The 19,031-nt window shown below is 40.3% G+C and overlaps 1 protein-coding gene and 1 non-coding gene across 2 annotated transcripts in view; both read left to right on the plus strand.

Annotated features, from left to right (window-relative positions):
• The window catches only part of CHD7 (chromodomain helicase DNA binding protein 7), a 62,172-nt gene that overhangs the window by 41,018 nt on the left and 2,123 nt on the right, over positions 1–19,031 (plus strand). The window contains exons 14-37 of the mRNA XM_053466575.1: positions 451–594; positions 1,104–1,365; positions 4,433–4,643; positions 5,211–5,406; positions 5,649–5,816; positions 6,101–6,280; positions 6,418–6,528; positions 6,630–6,835; positions 7,178–7,377; positions 7,596–7,755; positions 8,695–8,784; positions 9,857–9,960; positions 11,490–11,619; positions 11,714–11,786; positions 11,984–12,041; positions 12,263–12,488; positions 12,625–12,833; positions 12,961–13,644; positions 14,278–14,438; positions 15,275–15,502; positions 15,912–16,352; positions 16,656–16,877; positions 17,508–17,648; positions 18,808–18,912. Coding sequence (XP_053322550.1) covers positions 451–594; positions 1,104–1,365; positions 4,433–4,643; positions 5,211–5,406; positions 5,649–5,816; positions 6,101–6,280; positions 6,418–6,528; positions 6,630–6,835; positions 7,178–7,377; positions 7,596–7,755; positions 8,695–8,784; positions 9,857–9,960; positions 11,490–11,619; positions 11,714–11,786; positions 11,984–12,041; positions 12,263–12,488; positions 12,625–12,833; positions 12,961–13,644; positions 14,278–14,438; positions 15,275–15,502; positions 15,912–16,352; positions 16,656–16,877; positions 17,508–17,648; positions 18,808–18,912 — 4,710 coding nt within the window. The remainder of the gene's footprint in view (positions 1–450; positions 595–1,103; positions 1,366–4,432; positions 4,644–5,210; positions 5,407–5,648; positions 5,817–6,100; positions 6,281–6,417; positions 6,529–6,629; positions 6,836–7,177; positions 7,378–7,595; positions 7,756–8,694; positions 8,785–9,856; positions 9,961–11,489; positions 11,620–11,713; positions 11,787–11,983; positions 12,042–12,262; positions 12,489–12,624; positions 12,834–12,960; positions 13,645–14,277; positions 14,439–15,274; positions 15,503–15,911; positions 16,353–16,655; positions 16,878–17,507; positions 17,649–18,807; positions 18,913–19,031) is intronic.
• Positions 12,093–12,184, plus strand: LOC128498543 (small nucleolar RNA U6-53/MBII-28). Its single transcript, XR_008354760.1, has one exon. It is a non-coding gene; the product is annotated as a small nucleolar RNA U6-53/MBII-28 (small nucleolar RNA).

The following is a 19,031-nucleotide window of genomic DNA, read 5'->3' on the forward strand; positions in this document are numbered from 1 at the left end:
TGCTTTGTTACTAAGAAGCCTTAACAAATTAGCTGCCGAGCGACCAGAGAAACTTTATACAACAGTGTGGTGTGTCCAAGAGCCTTTGGTAGATCCCAAACAGCTCAATGTATTGTAGAGTTTCACTCCCACTCAGTGCAGATGGCAAGTAACTAATCCCAGCCTCTGAAAAGAAATGCTGGGATCCAGAAACTGAAAGACTAAAAGAGCCTTCATCTTAACAAACAATTAAAAAAGTCATCAATGAAGGGGTGCCATAGTGTGGTTTCAACCTTATGCTGTTAATACAGAAATTAATGTTGCTGTATGAGAACAATGTTTTAAAAAAAGAAAAGCATCCATGTGGAATATTAATTTGCGTTTTCCAGGGCAGGGAAGTGGGCTCAGATCTGGTATTTACCGTAGCATCGATCTGCGTTTTGTCTAATTGTTCCTCCTTAATGGTTGCAGGAACACAAAGTGCTGCTAACTGGGACCCCCTTGCAAAACACTGTAGAGGAACTTTTCAGCCTGCTGAATTTTCTGGAGCCTGATCGATTTCCTTCAGAAAGCAATTTTATGCAGGAATTTGGGGACCTTAAAACAGAAGAACAGGTAAGGTGTTCAAGAGTGTGTTTTCGACCATTGCCCGAAATGCACGATCTCTTCAGATACTGTTGAGAGGGGCCAAAAGTGCGGCTGCTGCTCATAAAGCTAAAATACCTGCCTATGTGGATCAGAGAGCGCCTGACTTTTACAAAGCATGAGTGCTGCGAGAAATATTACTACGCTTATAGCTACTTTAGAGGAAGAAAGGCTGATGCAGAAGGTACAAATGTGGTTTCTGTGGTCCAGCCACTCCCTCTAACTTGGCAAGGACTAGAAAGTGACAGGTGCACATTGTATTTAAATAGGCTTTTTATCTGCTTTTTTGTGTCTAGATATCATATCTAAAGGTTACAGTGATAAATATCAATGCAGTCCATTACTCCATAGACTTTTATTAGCCAGTGATTAGGACTGAGCCATTCTATTTAACACAGGTGCTATGATAAGGAAACAGTGTCTTGGTATTTTTTGTTAAATTGTGGACTAAACAGACATTCCAAATTGTCGGCTTACAGGTTCAAAAACTGCAAGGCATTCTAAAACCGATGATGCTCAGGCGTTTGAAAGAAGACGTGGAGAAGAACCTGGCTCCGAAAGAAGAAACCATTATAGAAGTAGAGCTGACAAATATTCAGAAGAAATACTATCGTGCCATCCTTGAGAAGAATTTTACTTTTCTCTCAAAGGGTGGTGGAGGAGGCCATGCCAATGTCCCTAACCTACTGAACACTATGATGGAACTCCGAAAATGCTGCAATCATCCTTACCTTATTAATGGTGAGTAATGCTGTGTGTAGGAAAATGTACATGTTAGGTGTACAATGTTTCGGATTTAAGGGTATAAACACCATTCCATGACATTTCTACAAATCCAACATAAGGAGTTGGGATTTTTGTGTTTTTCTGGAACAGACAAGACACTGGTTATTCTAGTAAATCTAAATATATGTACTGGACAAGACAATGACCGTATAGATGACCAGCCTTTAAGTGTTGAATGTGTGCATTAGGCATCTGTCTCTAAAATGAGGCAGTCTGGAGGCTCTTATTAATGCTCTTGGATTCTAGGACTTAAGGATTTACTGTTTTTATTTTTTCTGTATTTGCATCATGTTAGAAGCTAAATATTGCCAAGATTGGCTAATAAGGACTGGGTCATTGACTTTTAAGATCTTGATCGTTATTGTCTATGGGTTTAAACACAAGCTGATAAAATGAACATTAACTTTAAGAGCACTTTCCTACCGCTTCTGTAGTTTGAAATCAGAAGGGCAACATATCTTTATTATACAGTCTCCGGTTAACGAAAAATATGGCTGTATCCATTGCTGCTAGTGCCGGTTTTACCCTTTTACCGGTGAGACCCCTGGGAGGTGTTGCTCCCGCTAATAAAAGGTGAATAAGTATATAGACAGGCTCATTAATCCCGTTTTAGCTGACAGTGCAGCATGTTAATGTTATTGAATTTGACTTTGGTACACAGTAAGGATATTGCGCTTTTAACAATCTCAGCAGCGGAAGAAAATGTCGGTATTTGTTACTAAGGAATCTTTAAAAGATGAGAGTTGATACCGTGTTAGCCGTAGAATTACAGGAGACAAGTGGAGTTTGAATAATGCCTTTATTAAGGTATCTTTTTTTTCTTTTCAATTTTGGAGCAATGTGTAATTTTTTTATTTATCGATTGATGCTGGGCTTGGAACTTAATTTCTTTAACTTTTGGAGGATTTCCATCCTTTGCTTCCCGTACCGGCATAAATACGTTTTGAGGAGCTTGTATGGATATGGTGCTGTAGAAGCCGTCTTATATCTTTTTGTGTCTTATCCTATGACCCAAAGCTGCCTTTTCATTACAAATGGCCTGTAAGTCCCGAAGCGGTCAGATACATCTGGTCACCATATAATTGGTTACTTTCCGGCTTTCATCCCTAGCTTCGCAATTGTCAAACCTTTGGCGTTCTCCATCTTGATTACTTGTTGATGGTTTGTAAGAAAGTGTTACACTGTCCGATATAAGTGTATCCAATACAGCTTAAATGTGTTGTCCTTGACACGTTTGTAGCACTTTGCTTTTAATGGTATTTTGTGTTGTGTGTAAATGTTTTGCTGTGGGTTTTCTGGCAATATTTGAACAGTAGTATATTCAGTGCTGTGCATCTGCATATCTACCCAAGCTTCCGCAAAACTGTTTGCAAATTATATTTAATTATAACCTGGTAACCTGCAGTGATTGATGTGTAGCATCCTCCAACCCCCTATTTCCCTCTCCCCCAGGCTATGACTCTCACTCACAATAACATTTTCAGACAAGGCTGTCACTTCTAGGGGCGGATTTCATCCTGGGCAATTTGCCCCGGGCCCCATGCTGCTGACTCAGGGGCTGTGCGTGCCGTCTGTCTGGATGCTGCATGCTGACTTGCTCACTCCTCAGAGCCCTGCTTGGATTTTCTGCCCTTGGACTTTCTGACTCTCCTACCCCCTCCCCTTGCCCCAGGCTTTTGCATTGAAAGTTCCCTTAACCCTTCGAGTTCAAAGAACCGGTTATCATTGTCTCGCTTTGCAGTAAAGATAGGGCTGCTGGTTTGTCAAACCCATATCCTGCTAATCCTAGTCACATCCTATTTAACGAGTTATCAGTCAATTAGCTAACACACCAGTGCACTTTTGGCTTTTATATGGGACCATTATATCCGCTGCTCCCAAGGCATAGTCTGTGCCTGTCACTTCTGACGTTTGCGTTAACTCAGAGATCACAGCACCTAATTCCCCTTTTCTTTTCATTTTTCTTTTTTTGCTTTTAAGAGTAAAACGTGCTTAATTTCCTCGGACTGATAAAGCAGCCGTTTCCTTTCTCTATAACCAACACAACCAGGAGCATAGGTCATGGTGCACAGCTGGCCCACCTGGACAACCATTCACGGGAGAGTCTCTCAGAAGAGCTCTTCGGTTGTGCATGGCGGCACAATTGGCCTCTGTCTTGATATGCTCGACTCATTTTATATTTAAGAATACTCCCATTGTCCACCAAAGAAATGTAAAAACTGGGCTCAATATTTCTCATAAAATCTTAATTTCTGTGCCAACCACAGTGTTTCTATAACTGTGTATGCAAACGGAACGATTTAGACTCTTGGCTTACTGAGCCGCACTTGTATAGACCTCAAAGCCATGGTATATGATTCTTTCCCAGATATATATAAATATATCTCATATACCTACCAGGTATCTCTGGGTTTCGAGAGGGGCAATGCATTGTGATGTAGTACCCGGCCCACGTCCTTTGTGCTGCTCCACAACCTCCCTTATACTACAAGTGACGGTGCTACCCATGGAGAAGTATCTCTAATGAGTGATTTGGGTGGTAGGCTGCGCTGGTGGTACGTGTGTGTGTGTGTGTGTGTATATATTATAATGTATGTCTTCTTACTGGAAACATGTTCACTCCGTCCTTGCGTTTTCAGAGCCATGTACGATGCAGCGCGTGTAGTTCACACCAGATGTTCTGGGCACAACCAGTCATGTTTGATCTGCTTATTTGACTGGAAAAAGTCCGGTCAAATGGTAGGCCATAATGTAGCTTAGGATCCTTACACATGTTGCCTGTTTTGGGGGGGGGTTCTCTCACACTTGGTGTTTATTAGGCTTGATTTTGTTAAAGTTGTCTTGGCTGTTTTGTGTATCCTGTAAATTCCAAAGATGATTTTTTGGGAGGAAAAACCTGGACAAAGCCAAAACTCTGCCTGTGGCACATTTTGTAACATCGCAGTAATGCCCTGATAGCATTTTGCGCTCAACATAATTTTGTTGAGTTCCGTTTGTAATTCATTTTTTGTAATCTTTGCAGGTGCTGAAGAGAAAATATTGGAGGAATTTAAAGAAACGCACAATGTTGACCCTCCAGATTTTCAGCTCCAGGCAATGATCCATGCCGCTGGCAAACTAGTTCTGATTGACAAACTGCTGCCAAAACTGAAGGCTGGCGGCCACAGGGTGCTTATCTTCTCCCAGATGGTGCGATGCTTGGACATACTGGAAGACTACCTCATTCAACGAAGGTGAGCTTGAATACAAAACTAGATCAGAACCGACCTGATGAGTGTTCAACAGCCTTTGCGAGTTGTCCTCCGCAATTTCCCCTTTCTTTTTACAAATATGGTCACGGGAAAGTTGTCCATCTCGAACAGGCGTTCCAAGTTATTGTGCTTTAAAATACCCTCTTGATTATGTCTAATTGTTCATCAACCTTTAAATGCCAAAGAAACCTTTGTCCCAATGCAACATGTGCTTCCGGCTTTTACGTTGTGCCTTTTCTTTATTAAATTAAGAATGACAAAAAATGGCACTCCAACTGCTTAAATTCATATAATTATTGCTAAAAAATCAGTTAAGTGTAATGGGAACGATGAGATGTAGGTGATGGTGAAGCGCACACACACAACTGCAGTGCTGCTTTGCGGGAAACAGCGAGGCCAAAGAGGACGTCTCATTGCAATTCCATGCACGACTTTGCCGTTTCAATAGGTCAATCTTTTTCAAGGAGGATACTGATGGTGTTCATTCTGAGTAAATATGAAGACCAGTGCCTCAAGGTATTCTAACGCCACGTTTTTCTTTTCCTTCAGATACCCATATGAGAGAATTGATGGAAGAGTGAGAGGCAACCTCCGCCAGGCTGCCATCGATAGATTTTCCAAACCCGATTCCGATAGGTTTGTGTTCCTGCTGTGTACGAGGGCAGGAGGTCTGGGCATTAATTTAACTGCTGCTGATACTTGCATTATCTTTGACTCTGATTGGAATCCCCAGAATGACCTTCAGGTGAGTTGTTGGTTACGAATTACATTTCCCATTGACTTGAACATATAACCCCCCCCCCACTGGCAAATGAATATTTTAGAATCCTAGCATCCAGTTACTCAATCTGTCATTGGAGTCAGCATTTTAATTAGAAAAACATTAGAAGCAATAATTGTCCTGACATTTTTATACATATTTTGCGTATAGGTGCATTTTTGTATTGTGTGTTACTTATATGCTGTCTTTGTTTTAAATTGGTTTAGGCCCAAGCTCGATGTCATCGTATCGGGCAGAGTAAGTCTGTGAAGATCTACCGCCTGATAACTCGAAACTCCTACGAGAGGGAAATGTTTGATAAGGCCAGCTTAAAACTCGGCCTGGACAAAGCCGTCTTGCAGTCCATGAGTGGGAGAGAGAATGCCACAAATGGGGTAAGCGAGTTAGTGGAATGCTGTGGGTTTCGCAAAATGTTGTATCCGTACTGTGAAGTTTCTCTGTTAAATGTCATTAAGTACAGAAATGTCCAGATATTAGTGTACTTTTTTATTGCTGATATGTAATTGTGCCGTGTTATGTGCTTTTGTCATCTTTTATATATGTAGCAGCATTGAATTGTACCATTTAAAAAAAATAATTATAATAAAAAAATAAAATAAACCTAAGCCTTGAATGTAGTTGGCAATCAAAAATTAACATTTTTGTGTTCCCTCTGCAGGTACAACAATTATCCAAAAAGGAAATAGAAGATCTTCTACGAAAAGGTGCCTATGGTGCCTTAATGGATGAAGAAGATGAGGGTTCCAAGTTCTGTGAAGAGGATATTGATCAAATTCTCTCAAGGCGAACACACACGATAACCATAGAGTCCGAAGGAAAAGGCTCCACTTTTGCAAAGGTATGTTTGCACTGCAGTGCTTTAACGTCTTGCTTAATGGTCGTGATGACAAATGTTATGTGGTCCTACAGTTTCCTAAGGATTTAGCATCTGAGACTACAATTTGGTAAATGCGTTTTTATTCTTTTTTTTACTAGGCTAGTTTTGTTGCCTCTGGGAACAGGACGGATATATCCTTAGATGACCCAAATTTTTGGCAAAAATGGGCAAAGAAAGCAGAATTGGATGTTGATGTACTGAATGGAAGGGTAAGCTCCATACTTTTATTTTTCCTAAAGTAAAAAAATAAAATAAAAATAAAAGTATCCTAATATGACATCAATGGCTTAATTGTGCTCTTTATATACAGAACACGTTGGTAATCGATACCCCAAGAATAAGAAAGCAAACTAGGCTGTATAGTGCAGTGAAGGAGGATGAACTCATGGAATTCTCCGATCTGGAAAGTGATTCAGAGGACAAGCCGACCATCAAGCCACGTAGACCTCAGGACAAATCACAAGGCTATGCAAGGAGTGAATGCTTTCGAGTAGAGAAGAATCTATTGGTTTATGGGTATGCGCTTAAACGTTTTACTTTTCATGTGACCGATCAATGGTAGGATTTATAGGGTATCCATTTTCATAGAAAATGGCTTCCAAATGTTCTATATACTGCTGTCACCTAGCCAGGTCAATAATAATTTGGCAGTGGTTCTAAAGATCCCTACCTTAACGACTTCTATATATTAAGACTTATAGGCAGTGAATTTTCCATAAACCGTGAGGTGTTTGGACATTTTCTAGTATGTTTTGTTGGGATCATCTGATTAGGTGTCTTTGTTTTCTTCTTTCCACCTCTTGTTAGTTTTTGTCTCTATAAACTTTGAAAATGGTCAACATTTCTTATTGCGTATAGGTGGGGCCGCTGGACGGATATCCTTTCGCATGGGCGTTTTAAGCGTCAGCTTACAGAACAAGATGTGGAAACCATCTGCCGTACCATCCTCGTGTACTGCCTGAACCATTATCGAGGGGATGAAAACATCAAAAGTTTCATCTGGGACCTGATCACGCCAACAGAGGATGGCCAGACACGTGCTTTGGTGAACCACTCAGGCAAGTTTCCATAGCACTGCTATTCCTAAGTGTTTGGAAAGGGAAGTTTCTTTTTTCCCCTGTTCTGTGTTGGGTTTCATTATGAACAGTTCTGACCCTAGCTACAAAGTGTTGCATGCTTTCCACCCATCTGTCTCTCTCTAAAAATACCATTCATGTTTAACAGTACTAAGAAGTCGTAGCCTTATTTTGGTTAACCCATTTGTGTTTGATTTTAGGTCTCTCTGCCCCTGTACCTAGAGGAAGGAAAGGGAAGAAGGTGAAGAGCCAGAACTCACAGCCTGTGCTGAAACATGCGGAATGGCTTCAAAGCTGCAACCCGGACGCCTTGTTCCAAGAAGACAGCTACAAGAAGCACCTGAAGCATCACTGTAACAAGTATGTATTAAGTGGCTTTCCAGTAACGTCTCCACACGTCCCGGTCACACACTGGATCGGTTTCCCATTGGATTGAGTTGATGACTTGTGCTGCTTACATATACTTCGTTCTTTGTATATTTTAACACTTACAGAAAAATTTGTGCTGAAAAAGGGAATTGAACCCAATGCTGGCATGGGCTTCTGCAAACCTCTGATGCATTTCCAAAAAAGCTTGTTGGGAGCCATCTTTGTTTGTATTTTTTAAGTCGATTTAAAGAGTGAGCTTGTATGTTTTGGCCCATCTTTTACCATGAAATGGTTAAACATCATGGCAGCGCAAGCAGTCTTACGATGTCACTACAGAGTTAAAAAAACAGTTCAATGCAGTAGGCTTTCTCTCCAAAAAGTAAATAGTTCTCTAATCTGAAAAGTCCACCATCCCATTGTGAGGGTTTATTGTTCAGTGGTTAAAAAAAAAATCAGATTATAGATCTCGTTTATCCTTGCAACTTCTGATGTGCTTCCAGAAATGGTATTAAGGCAGCAGCTGAGGAAATTTTATGAGATAATGAAGCAGAACAGTTACTGAAAGCCATCTGCTCGGTTGTTTACAAACTTGCTTCAGTACTTCAGAGGCAGCGGTGCAGTACGTGTCTGAACTTCACAAGCTGCACTAGGTAGGACTAAATGTAATACGCCTGGGTTGGGCTCAGCCTGCTCCCTCCCTGTGCAGCGTGAGCGGTTGCCAGGCAGGCCCGTTGGAAGCCAGCAGAAAGCACCACACAGAGGTGATTATATGCCACCATCTGTCACGCTTCAAGCCTACCATACAGCATGGCTAATCAGCCTTGGCAGGATGATGGATGAACAGCAGCAGCTGCCAAAAAGCCACTGTTGGCAAACAATCCTGAAGTTAAGAACTTCTCCCCTCACCCCCTCTCCTCTCCTCCTCTCCAGGGTCCTGCTGCGTGTCCGCATGCTCTACTATCTGAGGCTCGAAGTGATCGGGGACCAAGCTGACAAAATCTTGGAGGGTGCTGACTCAAGGTGAGTGAATGTTCTGTGTGTCCTTGTCACAGAGAAGCAAGGTCTCTACCTGCTGTTGCTAATTATACTTCCTAGGATTGCTTTCTCGAAGCTTTTTTTTTAATGTTTGTCATTGAAATGCTTGGAGAATATAACCTTTTTTTTTGTGAAAATGGGCTGATTTTAGTGGCGTGTTTTTGTTTTTTTTTTCTACATGGTACAGATGTACATTTTAATTTTAATAAATTGTGTACTGGTTTATATTCAAAGGCAGTAAAAAATGTTGCTACGTTCAGGTTTTTTTTATGCAATGTTGGTAGTCTTGTATGTAATATTTAATATATATATATTATATTACGTGTGTCTCACGCATATACACACGTGCATATACCCTTCTTGGCACAACTTAATCTCTGCCTTTTCAGACACTGATATCATATATAAAAGAAACGGTGGAAATAATAGGGTGATATACCATAGGTAGATATTAAGAAGGTAGACACCAATTCAAAGCTACATTGTGGTATAAAAAATGTACTTTTTGCTGCATGGTAATGTATAATAAACCTGTGCACATGCATGCAGATATTGAGGTTACCTGCATATGAGGATCTTTAACAGTTACTGTAGACTTGCTATAAAGATGCATAAATACAGAATTTTGCATTTTTGTATAATTTGGTACAAACACAGAACAGACTCTCTGTTTCAGGGCTTTGGCCTGCATCCTTTTGTTGGTGGACTAGACTTTTCTTGACTATTTAACGCACGCGCACTCACTCAAGTGATCGGTTACACATTTTTACTTATTATTTCACAGGGCTGAGTGACGGCTTCTGTTTCAATGGACACGGTTTACTCGTTTATGTAATGACCTGTGTTAGAAGTGGCTGGTTATCCATGCTCCTCTTATGATATAACTTACTGTTAATACCTTCGACTGTTTACATGACTTGCTCAATACGGATGGCTCACAGTTGATGACCCTATCTATTCTCAAGTAGACGTACAATTAAAACCATGCGTTGTTAATGGTGCTTTTGATTAATGCTAAACAGTTATAGGCTGACTCTACCTATCTTATCCTTCACAGTGAGGCAGATTTGTGGATTCCAGAGCCGTTCCATGCAGAAGTTCCTACGGACTGGTGGGACAACGAGGCTGATAAATCCCTATTAATTGGGGTCTTCAAGCATGGTAAGCGATATCTAGTTGTGGACAATGTGCATGTAACTGGTGAATGGTGGTGCTCTGGATGAAACTTCTAAACCAAATTGCTCTGTAGCTCTGGCTATTTATCCCACTGAGCACCACTTTATTGTAAAATCCTTTGTCATTTGAAATAAAGGTTAGTGTGAGTTTTCAGATCAGACCCTGGATTTGTATTCAAGGTGTTACTAAATGATTCTTTAAAAAAAGAAAAGTACCATAGATGCATCACAATGGGAAATGGTAGTGAAACAAATGCAAAACACGGTACTTGCCTATGAAGTAGAACCCTTATTTTCAGTAATAATGGCCAAGTGGTGTTATAGATCTTCATAAACTTTGCTTACAGCACCGCTTCCCTTGCTAACTCTGCCAACCCGTGTCAAAGTGGATGGTGGGCTTAACCTCTGCTATTAATCTGTACAAGTGCCTCCTGGGCTTTGTTCCAAGCAATATTTCACAAATGTCAGCGCCGAGATCTCCCCGCTCCCTTGAGTGGGATGCAGCCTTGTTAACTTTGAAAGGCTCGGAGATGTAGAGCTGGCATGATATATACAGTGAGCGATTCCTGATTATAATCCCAATTCTCTGGAGGTCACAGGCGTATTCTCAGCAGCGTGGCCTGACTAAAGGGGAGAATGATGGCTTATAAAACCTTTCATGATTAGAGTTTGGCTTCGGGCTCTACAGCAGTTAGAAGTGTGTTGTCATACAAATCCTAATTGAATTGTGCTGTTCTGCCTATGCGCTGCTGTCTCTTGCGCCCCCTCCTTTTGTTTTAATGGGGGAGGAGGGCCTCGGCCGAGACAAGCCTAGCCTAAAAACCGTTCTCCTGCCGTGCGCTGTTGGGATCTGCCATCTTCTATCTAGTCCGTTCATGCAGGAAAAAATACAAATCCGGTTCTAACCGTATAGCGAACTGTGCCGTCTTACTGACGCGCATCACACAAAACCTAATGAGACAGCTTTGATGGCCTTCTATGTAACCTGTGTTTGTTGAACAAGCTTTGGGGAGGGGGGAGGAAGCAGTTAAAAAAAGAAAAAAAAAATGTAGGAATCTGGCTGGGCCTAAAGCAGGCAAACAATTGGGCTTTGGGCTACAGGAGGGCAGAGGTCGTGATCGAGACCATTAAAAACGTGCAGTTCATGCGTTAGCTGAAACTAAAGCTTAATACAATGGCATTTTCTGAAGCGGGGACTGATTGTTACCGTGTGTGTGTGTTATCTCATGGGTATTTCCATAATGGAAATTTTACAAATATAAAGCCAAAACAAGTAAACATATGTGCTGTATAAATGTAAAAAATCAAATCTCTAGACCTGTGTAGATGAATTCTATGTACAATTCTGAAGCCAAAACATGCGTTGCACACACAATCTGAGAATTACCGTAGTATATTACGAGCAGCAGTAAAAGTGTTAAAGAACCCTGGGGCATTACATGAACCGGCTCCAAAACATGCTCTGGGCCCCAAATTATTCTTTGTACATAACAGTTCTTCCCTATTTCTCTGCAGGGTACGAGAAGTACAACTCTATGAGAGCCGACCCGACTCTGTGCTTCCTAGAAAGGGTCGGTATGCCTGACGCGAAAGCAATTGCTGCTGAACAACGAGCAACAGATATGCTGGCAGATGGAGGAGATGGGTACGTTACCATCTAAGCAGTATTTATACATCTTAAAACGCAGCCTTTTCCCCCCCCTGAAGTTAAGTATTTTCCCCATGTTTTTGTTTTGCAGGGCTGACTTTGACAGGGAGGATGAAGATCCTGAATACAAACCAACAAGGCTTCCATTTAAGGATGACATTGATGTAAGTACACCCAGTCACTCAGAACTTCTGAAATCCATTTGCGTATGCTTCTCTTGGATTACTGCATTAAAACATTTTGACAAACTGAAAAGAAAGGAGATCACCAGCTGAGATAGCATTAAAAGGCAACCTTAACAATGTTTTCTTCATCCCAAACTATTCACTAAAATATGTGGATGTGATTCTCTCTCCTGCAGGAATATGCAAACTCTCCTCTTGAGGACAAAGAGGAATGCATGGAATTGGACACACAAGGTAAGATATATGTGGCATTACTGGCCAGGCTTTGGGTGGTGATGTCTGACTGTTTAATGATAAATATCCATGCTAATGCTAAGACATCAAGGGATTTACCTCCCTCTGGATGTAACTGCTGAAAACTTCCAAAACTGAAAACAATCTGGGCACTGCGCTCTTTCTTTTTATTTAGGCATCCGAGATGGAGACTCTTTATATATTTTAATTTATTATTGCAGGCAAGATTGAAGGTAGTACGGAGGCAGGACAACTATACTGGCCTAATACGTCGGCACTGACCACCCGTTTACGGCGTCTCATCACCGCCTATCAACGTAGCTATAAGAGGCAGCAAATGCGGCAAGACTCTCTAATGAAGACCGATCGCAGGAGGAGGCGTCCACGGGAAGAAGTAAGAGCCCTGGAGGCTGAAAGAGAAGCAATAATAACCGAAAGACGCCAAAAGTGAGTTTGTTTTTTTTTGTTTTTTTGTTTTTTTTTTGTTTTTTTTTTGTTTGTTTTTTGTACCCTTACTCAAAATTTTTGAGAAGACAATATATGTCGTGTGCGTGCATTACTTAACATCCATCCTATTCTTTAGGTGGACAAGGCGAGAAGAAGCAGACTTTTATCGTGTTGTATCTACGTTTGGGGTGATTGTTGACCCAGTCAAACAAAAGTTTGAGTGGAATCAATTCCGAGCTTTTGCACGGTTGGATAAAAAATCTGATGACAGTTTGGAAAAATACTTTAATTGTTTTGTGGCTATGTGCAGGAGAGTATGCCACATGTCAACTAAGTCTGATGATGGTGAGTTTATAATACAATGCAAATTGAAATTCTATTTTTTGGGGGACTTAATTATAAAATAGTTTCCCATGTGTTGTCATTACCGTTACATCTTTTTTTTTTTGTTTTTCCCTTCTATCTACTCCAGTAGATTTTTGTGATCTTTCTACAATGATCGAACCTATAACAGAAGAACGGGCTTCTAGAACACTTTACCGCATTGAACTTTTAAGGAAAATACGCGAACAGGTTCTTAATCATCCTCAGTTGAATGAACGGCTTAAGCTTTGTCAGCCCAGCCTTGACCTTCCTGAATGGTGGGAGAGTGGAAAACATGATAAAGACTTGCTTATTGGTGCTGCTAAGCACGGGGTTAGTAGGACTGATTATCACATTCTCAATGACCCAGAATTATCCTTCTTGGAAGCCCATAGGAACTTTGCCCAAAACAGGGGCTCTGCTCAGCCACCCAACATGCCTATCCTAATTCAACCTGGCTCCAGCTACAGTGACACTCCTCCGTTAATGCCCTCCACGCCGATCCAGGACGAGAAAGCAGAAAATGATGAAGTGAAGTCTGAACAAACTGAAGATGTTGACATCAAGGAAGAAAAAGAAGTTAAATCAGAAGGTGAAGAACCCACATTGGACACTGTTGAGAACTGTGTAAAAGAGGAATGTGACACTGAGGCCCTTCTTGTGAAGAATGAAGATAAGAAGGAAGAAGTAGCTCCAGATGTTGAGCCAAAATCCATCTCCGAAAAGGGATCAGAGGAAGATGAAGAAAAACTGGATGATGATGACAAATCCGAAGAGTCTTCCCAAGCTGAAGGTAAACTCAGCATATTTTAAACTGGTATACCCCAAACTAGGCTACCTAGCTACTTGGCATAATGCCCAGTTGGAGCTGAAACTTGTTTTTAAAAGGGACTGGGAGTTTTGGTCTCATGTCAGACAATCCATCGCCTGTTTGTGCAGCCGCCACAAATCTATTGTGCAGGACGTATGTAACGTAGTTTCTCACTAGTACAAACAAGGTTTTCAGAACATTTTGCCATGAAATTATATGTTCAGGGATGTTGTTTGTAACATTTTAGTGGAGCGGATTATTTACCATACTAAGAGCTATTTAGTATTTGAATTATTACACAATTACTGCAACCAAAAAAGTAAAATCAAACATTGATGCTCATCTTACTTCGGTAATTCTTTTTTTTTTTTTTTTTTTTTTTTTTTTTCCTCACCCAAAAAGTCAGTCTATCCTAAACTTCTCCTTTACAGAAACTTGGAGTTTCTTTGAGTGTCTCTCCTTTTTAATGCACTAGTATAATTTACTTTGATACTTATCACCTCTATCATTTAATAATAATGGTGGATGTCCATTGAACGCTTAAGACAGAATATTGTCTGTAATGGTGTCAGGATTTTTTTTTTTGTGTGCTTACATTTTTATGTTTTCATTTAGCTGGTATAGCTTCTCAGGATAAAAACTTTGATGAAGAAAGCAACGCTTCTCTAAGTACAGCTCGGGACGAAACCCGCGATGGCTTCTTTCTGGAGGACGGAGATCCGTCTGGGCTCCATATGCTTCGCGAGCGGACATTTTCCTTCTCTTTCTGGCCCAAGGTGCGTTAATGATTCACTGCATCGGATGTCTCGCTGCCGATAGCAGACAGTCTGAGAAAAATATCCATAAGAAACTGGTATAGAATGTGATGGGTCCTCTGTATGTTATGGTTAAAAATAGAGACAAAAAGGGTTCCTAATCACCATGACGTGGCCATCTGGGGTTATAAAAAACACATCACTAATAGGCTTATTCAGTGGAAAAGAAGGCTGTGTGCAGCAGCTGTTGGGAGCTGGTTGTTGCTTTTGAGCGCTAACTGCTTTAGTTTCTTAGGTGGGGGGTGCCTTTTTACTTTTATATAAAAAATATAAATAAAATATGTAAGAAATTCTGTATTATAGAATGGGGGGATTAAATTGTTTAGGCTACGTGCAGAGTTGCAATTAGTGAGTTTTTCATTAGCATGAAAAAGAGATTTAATAAACTCTGATCTTGAATGATGCGTAAATGATGCAGCGTGTAGAATGAATATTGGCATTCATTAAACATGCTGAAGTTTCAAAATGTTGGATTTTTATTACTAGTGACATTAATGAGCAAGTGTAAACCTGGCCTACTGGCTTTGTGTAATGGGGAATGGTATGCACTGGAAGCAGATGTTTTCTTTGTCCACCAGTTGACGATTAGACTAAACAATACACTATAGCCCGTAACAGTAGGAGAGCAGCGTATACGCAAACTCCCTCCCAACCCCCCTGCCATTTTGCCATTGTCTCTCAGCCACCCATGCCTCCAGGAGACTTGTGTTGCACTTACAGACGAAACTGGAAGACGTTGAACTAGGCTTTTTGTTTGGCTTTGTTTTTAACTTTTTTATTTTATTTTTTTTATGCAGGATCGTGTAATGATTAACCGATTAGACAACATCTGTGAGGTCGTGCTGAAAGGAAAGTGGCCAGTAAACAGACGCCAGATGTTTGAGTTCCCTGGCCTCCTCCCTGGCTACACACCAACTGCTGTGGACAGCCCCCTGCCGAAAAGAAGCTTTGCAGAGCTCTCCATGGTAGCTCAGGGCAGCTTCAGTGGAAGTGAAGACATTACAGCTTCACCACAACTTTCCCAGGCATGTTGTGTTCCAATTTGTGTGCTTTGTTGGCTCTCGCCATATGATCGGTGCTAGCGTTCCAAAATTCGTCTTGTATGTCCCCCAAACATTTTAAATGTTAGCATTCTTATAGTACTGTTTGCACTCCCTCATCTCTCCTGCTCTTAAAGTTACATAGTAAGACAGGAGGGAGTTTCAAGCTCCAAACTAGCACATCTTCTGTGAGTGTTAGTTTGTTCTATAGCATCTACGTGAGCTGTAAAGCCCACGTCTGTATCAAATCCTAGAGCTGGTTGATATTGTTATACCTGCACCTCACTGAAGGTTTTACTGTGCAGCCATTGGTCTTAGTTGATGTTTTCAGAATCTACATATATAAAAATAATTTTAAAAAGTTAATTTGTGAAATTCTTCACCCTTGTTGTAGGATTCTGCACTGAGTATGTCTGTGCCACGTCAGCGCAGACGGAGAAGGCGGAAAATTGAGGTTGAGGCAGAAAGAGCAGCAAAAAGAAGGAACTTGATGGAGATGGTGGCTCAACTGCGAGGCTCTCAAATGGCTGAAAATGGACAAGAGAAAGTTGTGGACTTATCTAATGCCTCCAGGGAGGCAACAAGTTCTACCTCAAGTTTTACTTCTCTTACACCCAAGTTTATTTTGCCTAATGCCTCCACCCCTATCTCTGATGCCTTTAAAAGTCAAATGGAGCGACTCCAGACAGGTCTTTCTTGCACTCCGACAAGGCATTTACTCAACGGTTCTATAATCGATGGAGAACCTCCTATGAAGAGGAGACGAGGGAGAAGGAAAAATGTTGAAGGACTAGATTTATTGTTCATGAGTAACAAACAAAGGAATTTATCTGTGGTAAGATTGATATAGCTCTTCCAGAGAATGTTACTAACGTGCATACTTAATTTAGTAGTGAATTACAGTAAAATTAAATGTCGGATTAGTTTATCGACCAGTATATCCAAAGACTTGAAATGCTTCTATATTGGGGACTTGTATTGATTGATTGCCTACAGACAGTTTAGAACTACATATTAAACTGTGTTTTTGTTTACATGTATAAAACCCAAGACATTTTTTGCTTGTATTTGTGTATGTTGTGTATAAAGGTATGTTTTGTGTATATGTGTATAGATATAATTTGTATTTCTTATACAGGAAGATACTGATGTGACCAAAGGATATGAAGATGATATGGACACGCCACCAACCCGTAACATTCCATCCCCCGGGCAGTTAGAACCTGAGACCCGCATCCCTGTCATCAACTTGGAGGACGGGACCAGACTAGTGGGAGAGGAAGCTCCTAAAAACAAAGATTTAGTTGAATGGTTGAAGTTGCATCCTACGTACACTGTTGATATGCCAAGTTATGTACCAGTAAGTATCCACACTTAAAGGGATTGATTCCTCCTCGTAGCAGCACTTGCTTTGGTTCCAACTGGATTTTCATATAGTTTCGTATTTCTTATAAATGTGCACGGTTCTTCCTGGTTTTTTAAAGGGTGTTTTTTGGGGGGGGTTTAGTAACTTTCTTGAGCTTGTCAAACATTACCCGATATATTAAAAATCCATTAACTGTAACCTCAAATTACATTAATTTCACTTTGTAAAGCACTTGTTTCTTGGGTCTAAGCAGCTGTCACAAGATTAGTGCTATTTTAAATTGGTTATTGGTATATTTTAACTAGATATGTAAAGATTCTGAAGCCATAATCAAACGTTTTATTTTTTAGAGTAAAATGATAATTTTGGAAGCTGTTTAGTGCATTATATATGCAATTTTTTTATCACTTTAATAATTACAAGCTTACCTTGCAGCTTGTCATATAAGTAAAACAATCCTTTGGTTTATACACCTAGAATTCTAGTGTGTCTAACACTGGTTTTGGACCTATTGATTGTAATATACACATGCTGACCTAATAGACTTAAAGTAAAGAAGTAAAAAATATATCAAGTTTTTGTACTCTGGCTGTAACTTTCTAAACTGTTGTTCTTTTGTTCTAGAAGAGTGCAGATATGATGTTCTCACCATTTCAAAAGCCTAAACAAAAACGTCATAGATGTCGGAATCCCAACAAGCTGGATATTAACACATTGACAGGAGACGAAAGGGTGCCTGTAGTGAACAAACGGAATGGGAAAAAGGTAGGTTTCTGCAAATGGGAGATCTTGGTTTATTTAATCCACTACACACAATCCTAAAATTCAACATGCTATTTAACGCTTCCTCACATTTGAAATCTGATCTTCAAACAAAATTGCCATCGTATTTCTGTTCCAGAGCAAACTGATTCTGCTATAGTTAAACCGGGAAGTAAAGGTTCTAATAAGAGTGTTGTTGCTGTTTAAAATATTCATCTAGATCACTACGTGTTGGGCCAGCCAACAAGTCAGTCGGATGGATTAAACTGGCATAGACAACACGCATTGTCCATCACATGTGCGCTTTCATTCTTATGCTGTAAACAGGATGTTTTTCTGCTTTTCTTAGGACTTGTTTTTAAAATAAATACTGAGTGGTATGGTTGATAATGCTAGATAGTCCTGCAAGACTATCACAATTTTTTGAACGGCACCCTTTCATCTAGATTTGTGTTTTTTATTTTTTAATGGACATGCTGATTAAAATCAAGACATCGTTCGAAATATAGCCTTCCTTAAACTTTTGTTTTAGTTTCTTATTGGTACTTTTTTTTTTGTATTTGCTAAACTACATTTCTATACACTCTTTAATGGAATAGTTAACCATTAGAGGTGGAAGAATGTTTTCCCCGAGTGTCATAACAGTTGTAATGAAATAGTTGGATGACCTGAGTGGGCCTGGAAATTTTCTACATTGTGGTGTTCTTTAATGCCATATTGATTACATCACCAGATGTATGCAATTTCTGAGCTGCTACATATAAGTATTTAATATATAAGCTTAAGATAATAATGGAAAAGATGGAATAATGGAAAAGTCATAAAAAAAAAAAAAAAAATCATTATCGCAAATTCACAGAATGTACCAATTATTCTATCCTGCCATGTATCTCGTGGCGGGATAGAATATTCCATTATGGTGCTCATTTTTTGGCTCCCGGTTAAGCAGGAGCTTGTCGATGCAAAGTGCTACAATTTGCTTCAGCAATGGGGGGGGGGGGAACTGCACGTGAGGAATAATTCCATACTTAAACTGAATCACCTTAGCCAATGCTAAGCTTCATTTAGTGTCCTAATTTTGCCATAGCTTTAGAGCTGTAGACTTGCTACCTGAAAATCACTCTTGATTATTCGTAACAATGCCTCTTTTCAATGTTTTCAGATGGGGGGAGCCATGGCACCTCCAATGAGGGACCTTCCTCGGTGGCTGGAAGAAAACCCAGAGTTTGCGGTTGCTCCAGACTGGACAGATATCGTTAAGCAATCTGTAAGTGTGTGTGCGCATAAGTGTTTGTGTGATGCAATCTGTGTTAGATTAGAGAGTCATAGTTAAATATAGACAAATAACCACTCAATTAAATTGAGGTGACCATTTAGAAAGATTGC

This window comes from Spea bombifrons, chromosome 5 (genome assembly GCF_027358695.1).
Source record: "Spea bombifrons isolate aSpeBom1 chromosome 5, aSpeBom1.2.pri, whole genome shotgun sequence".
NCBI classification, from domain to species: Eukaryota; Metazoa; Chordata; class Amphibia; order Anura; family Pelobatidae; genus Spea; species Spea bombifrons.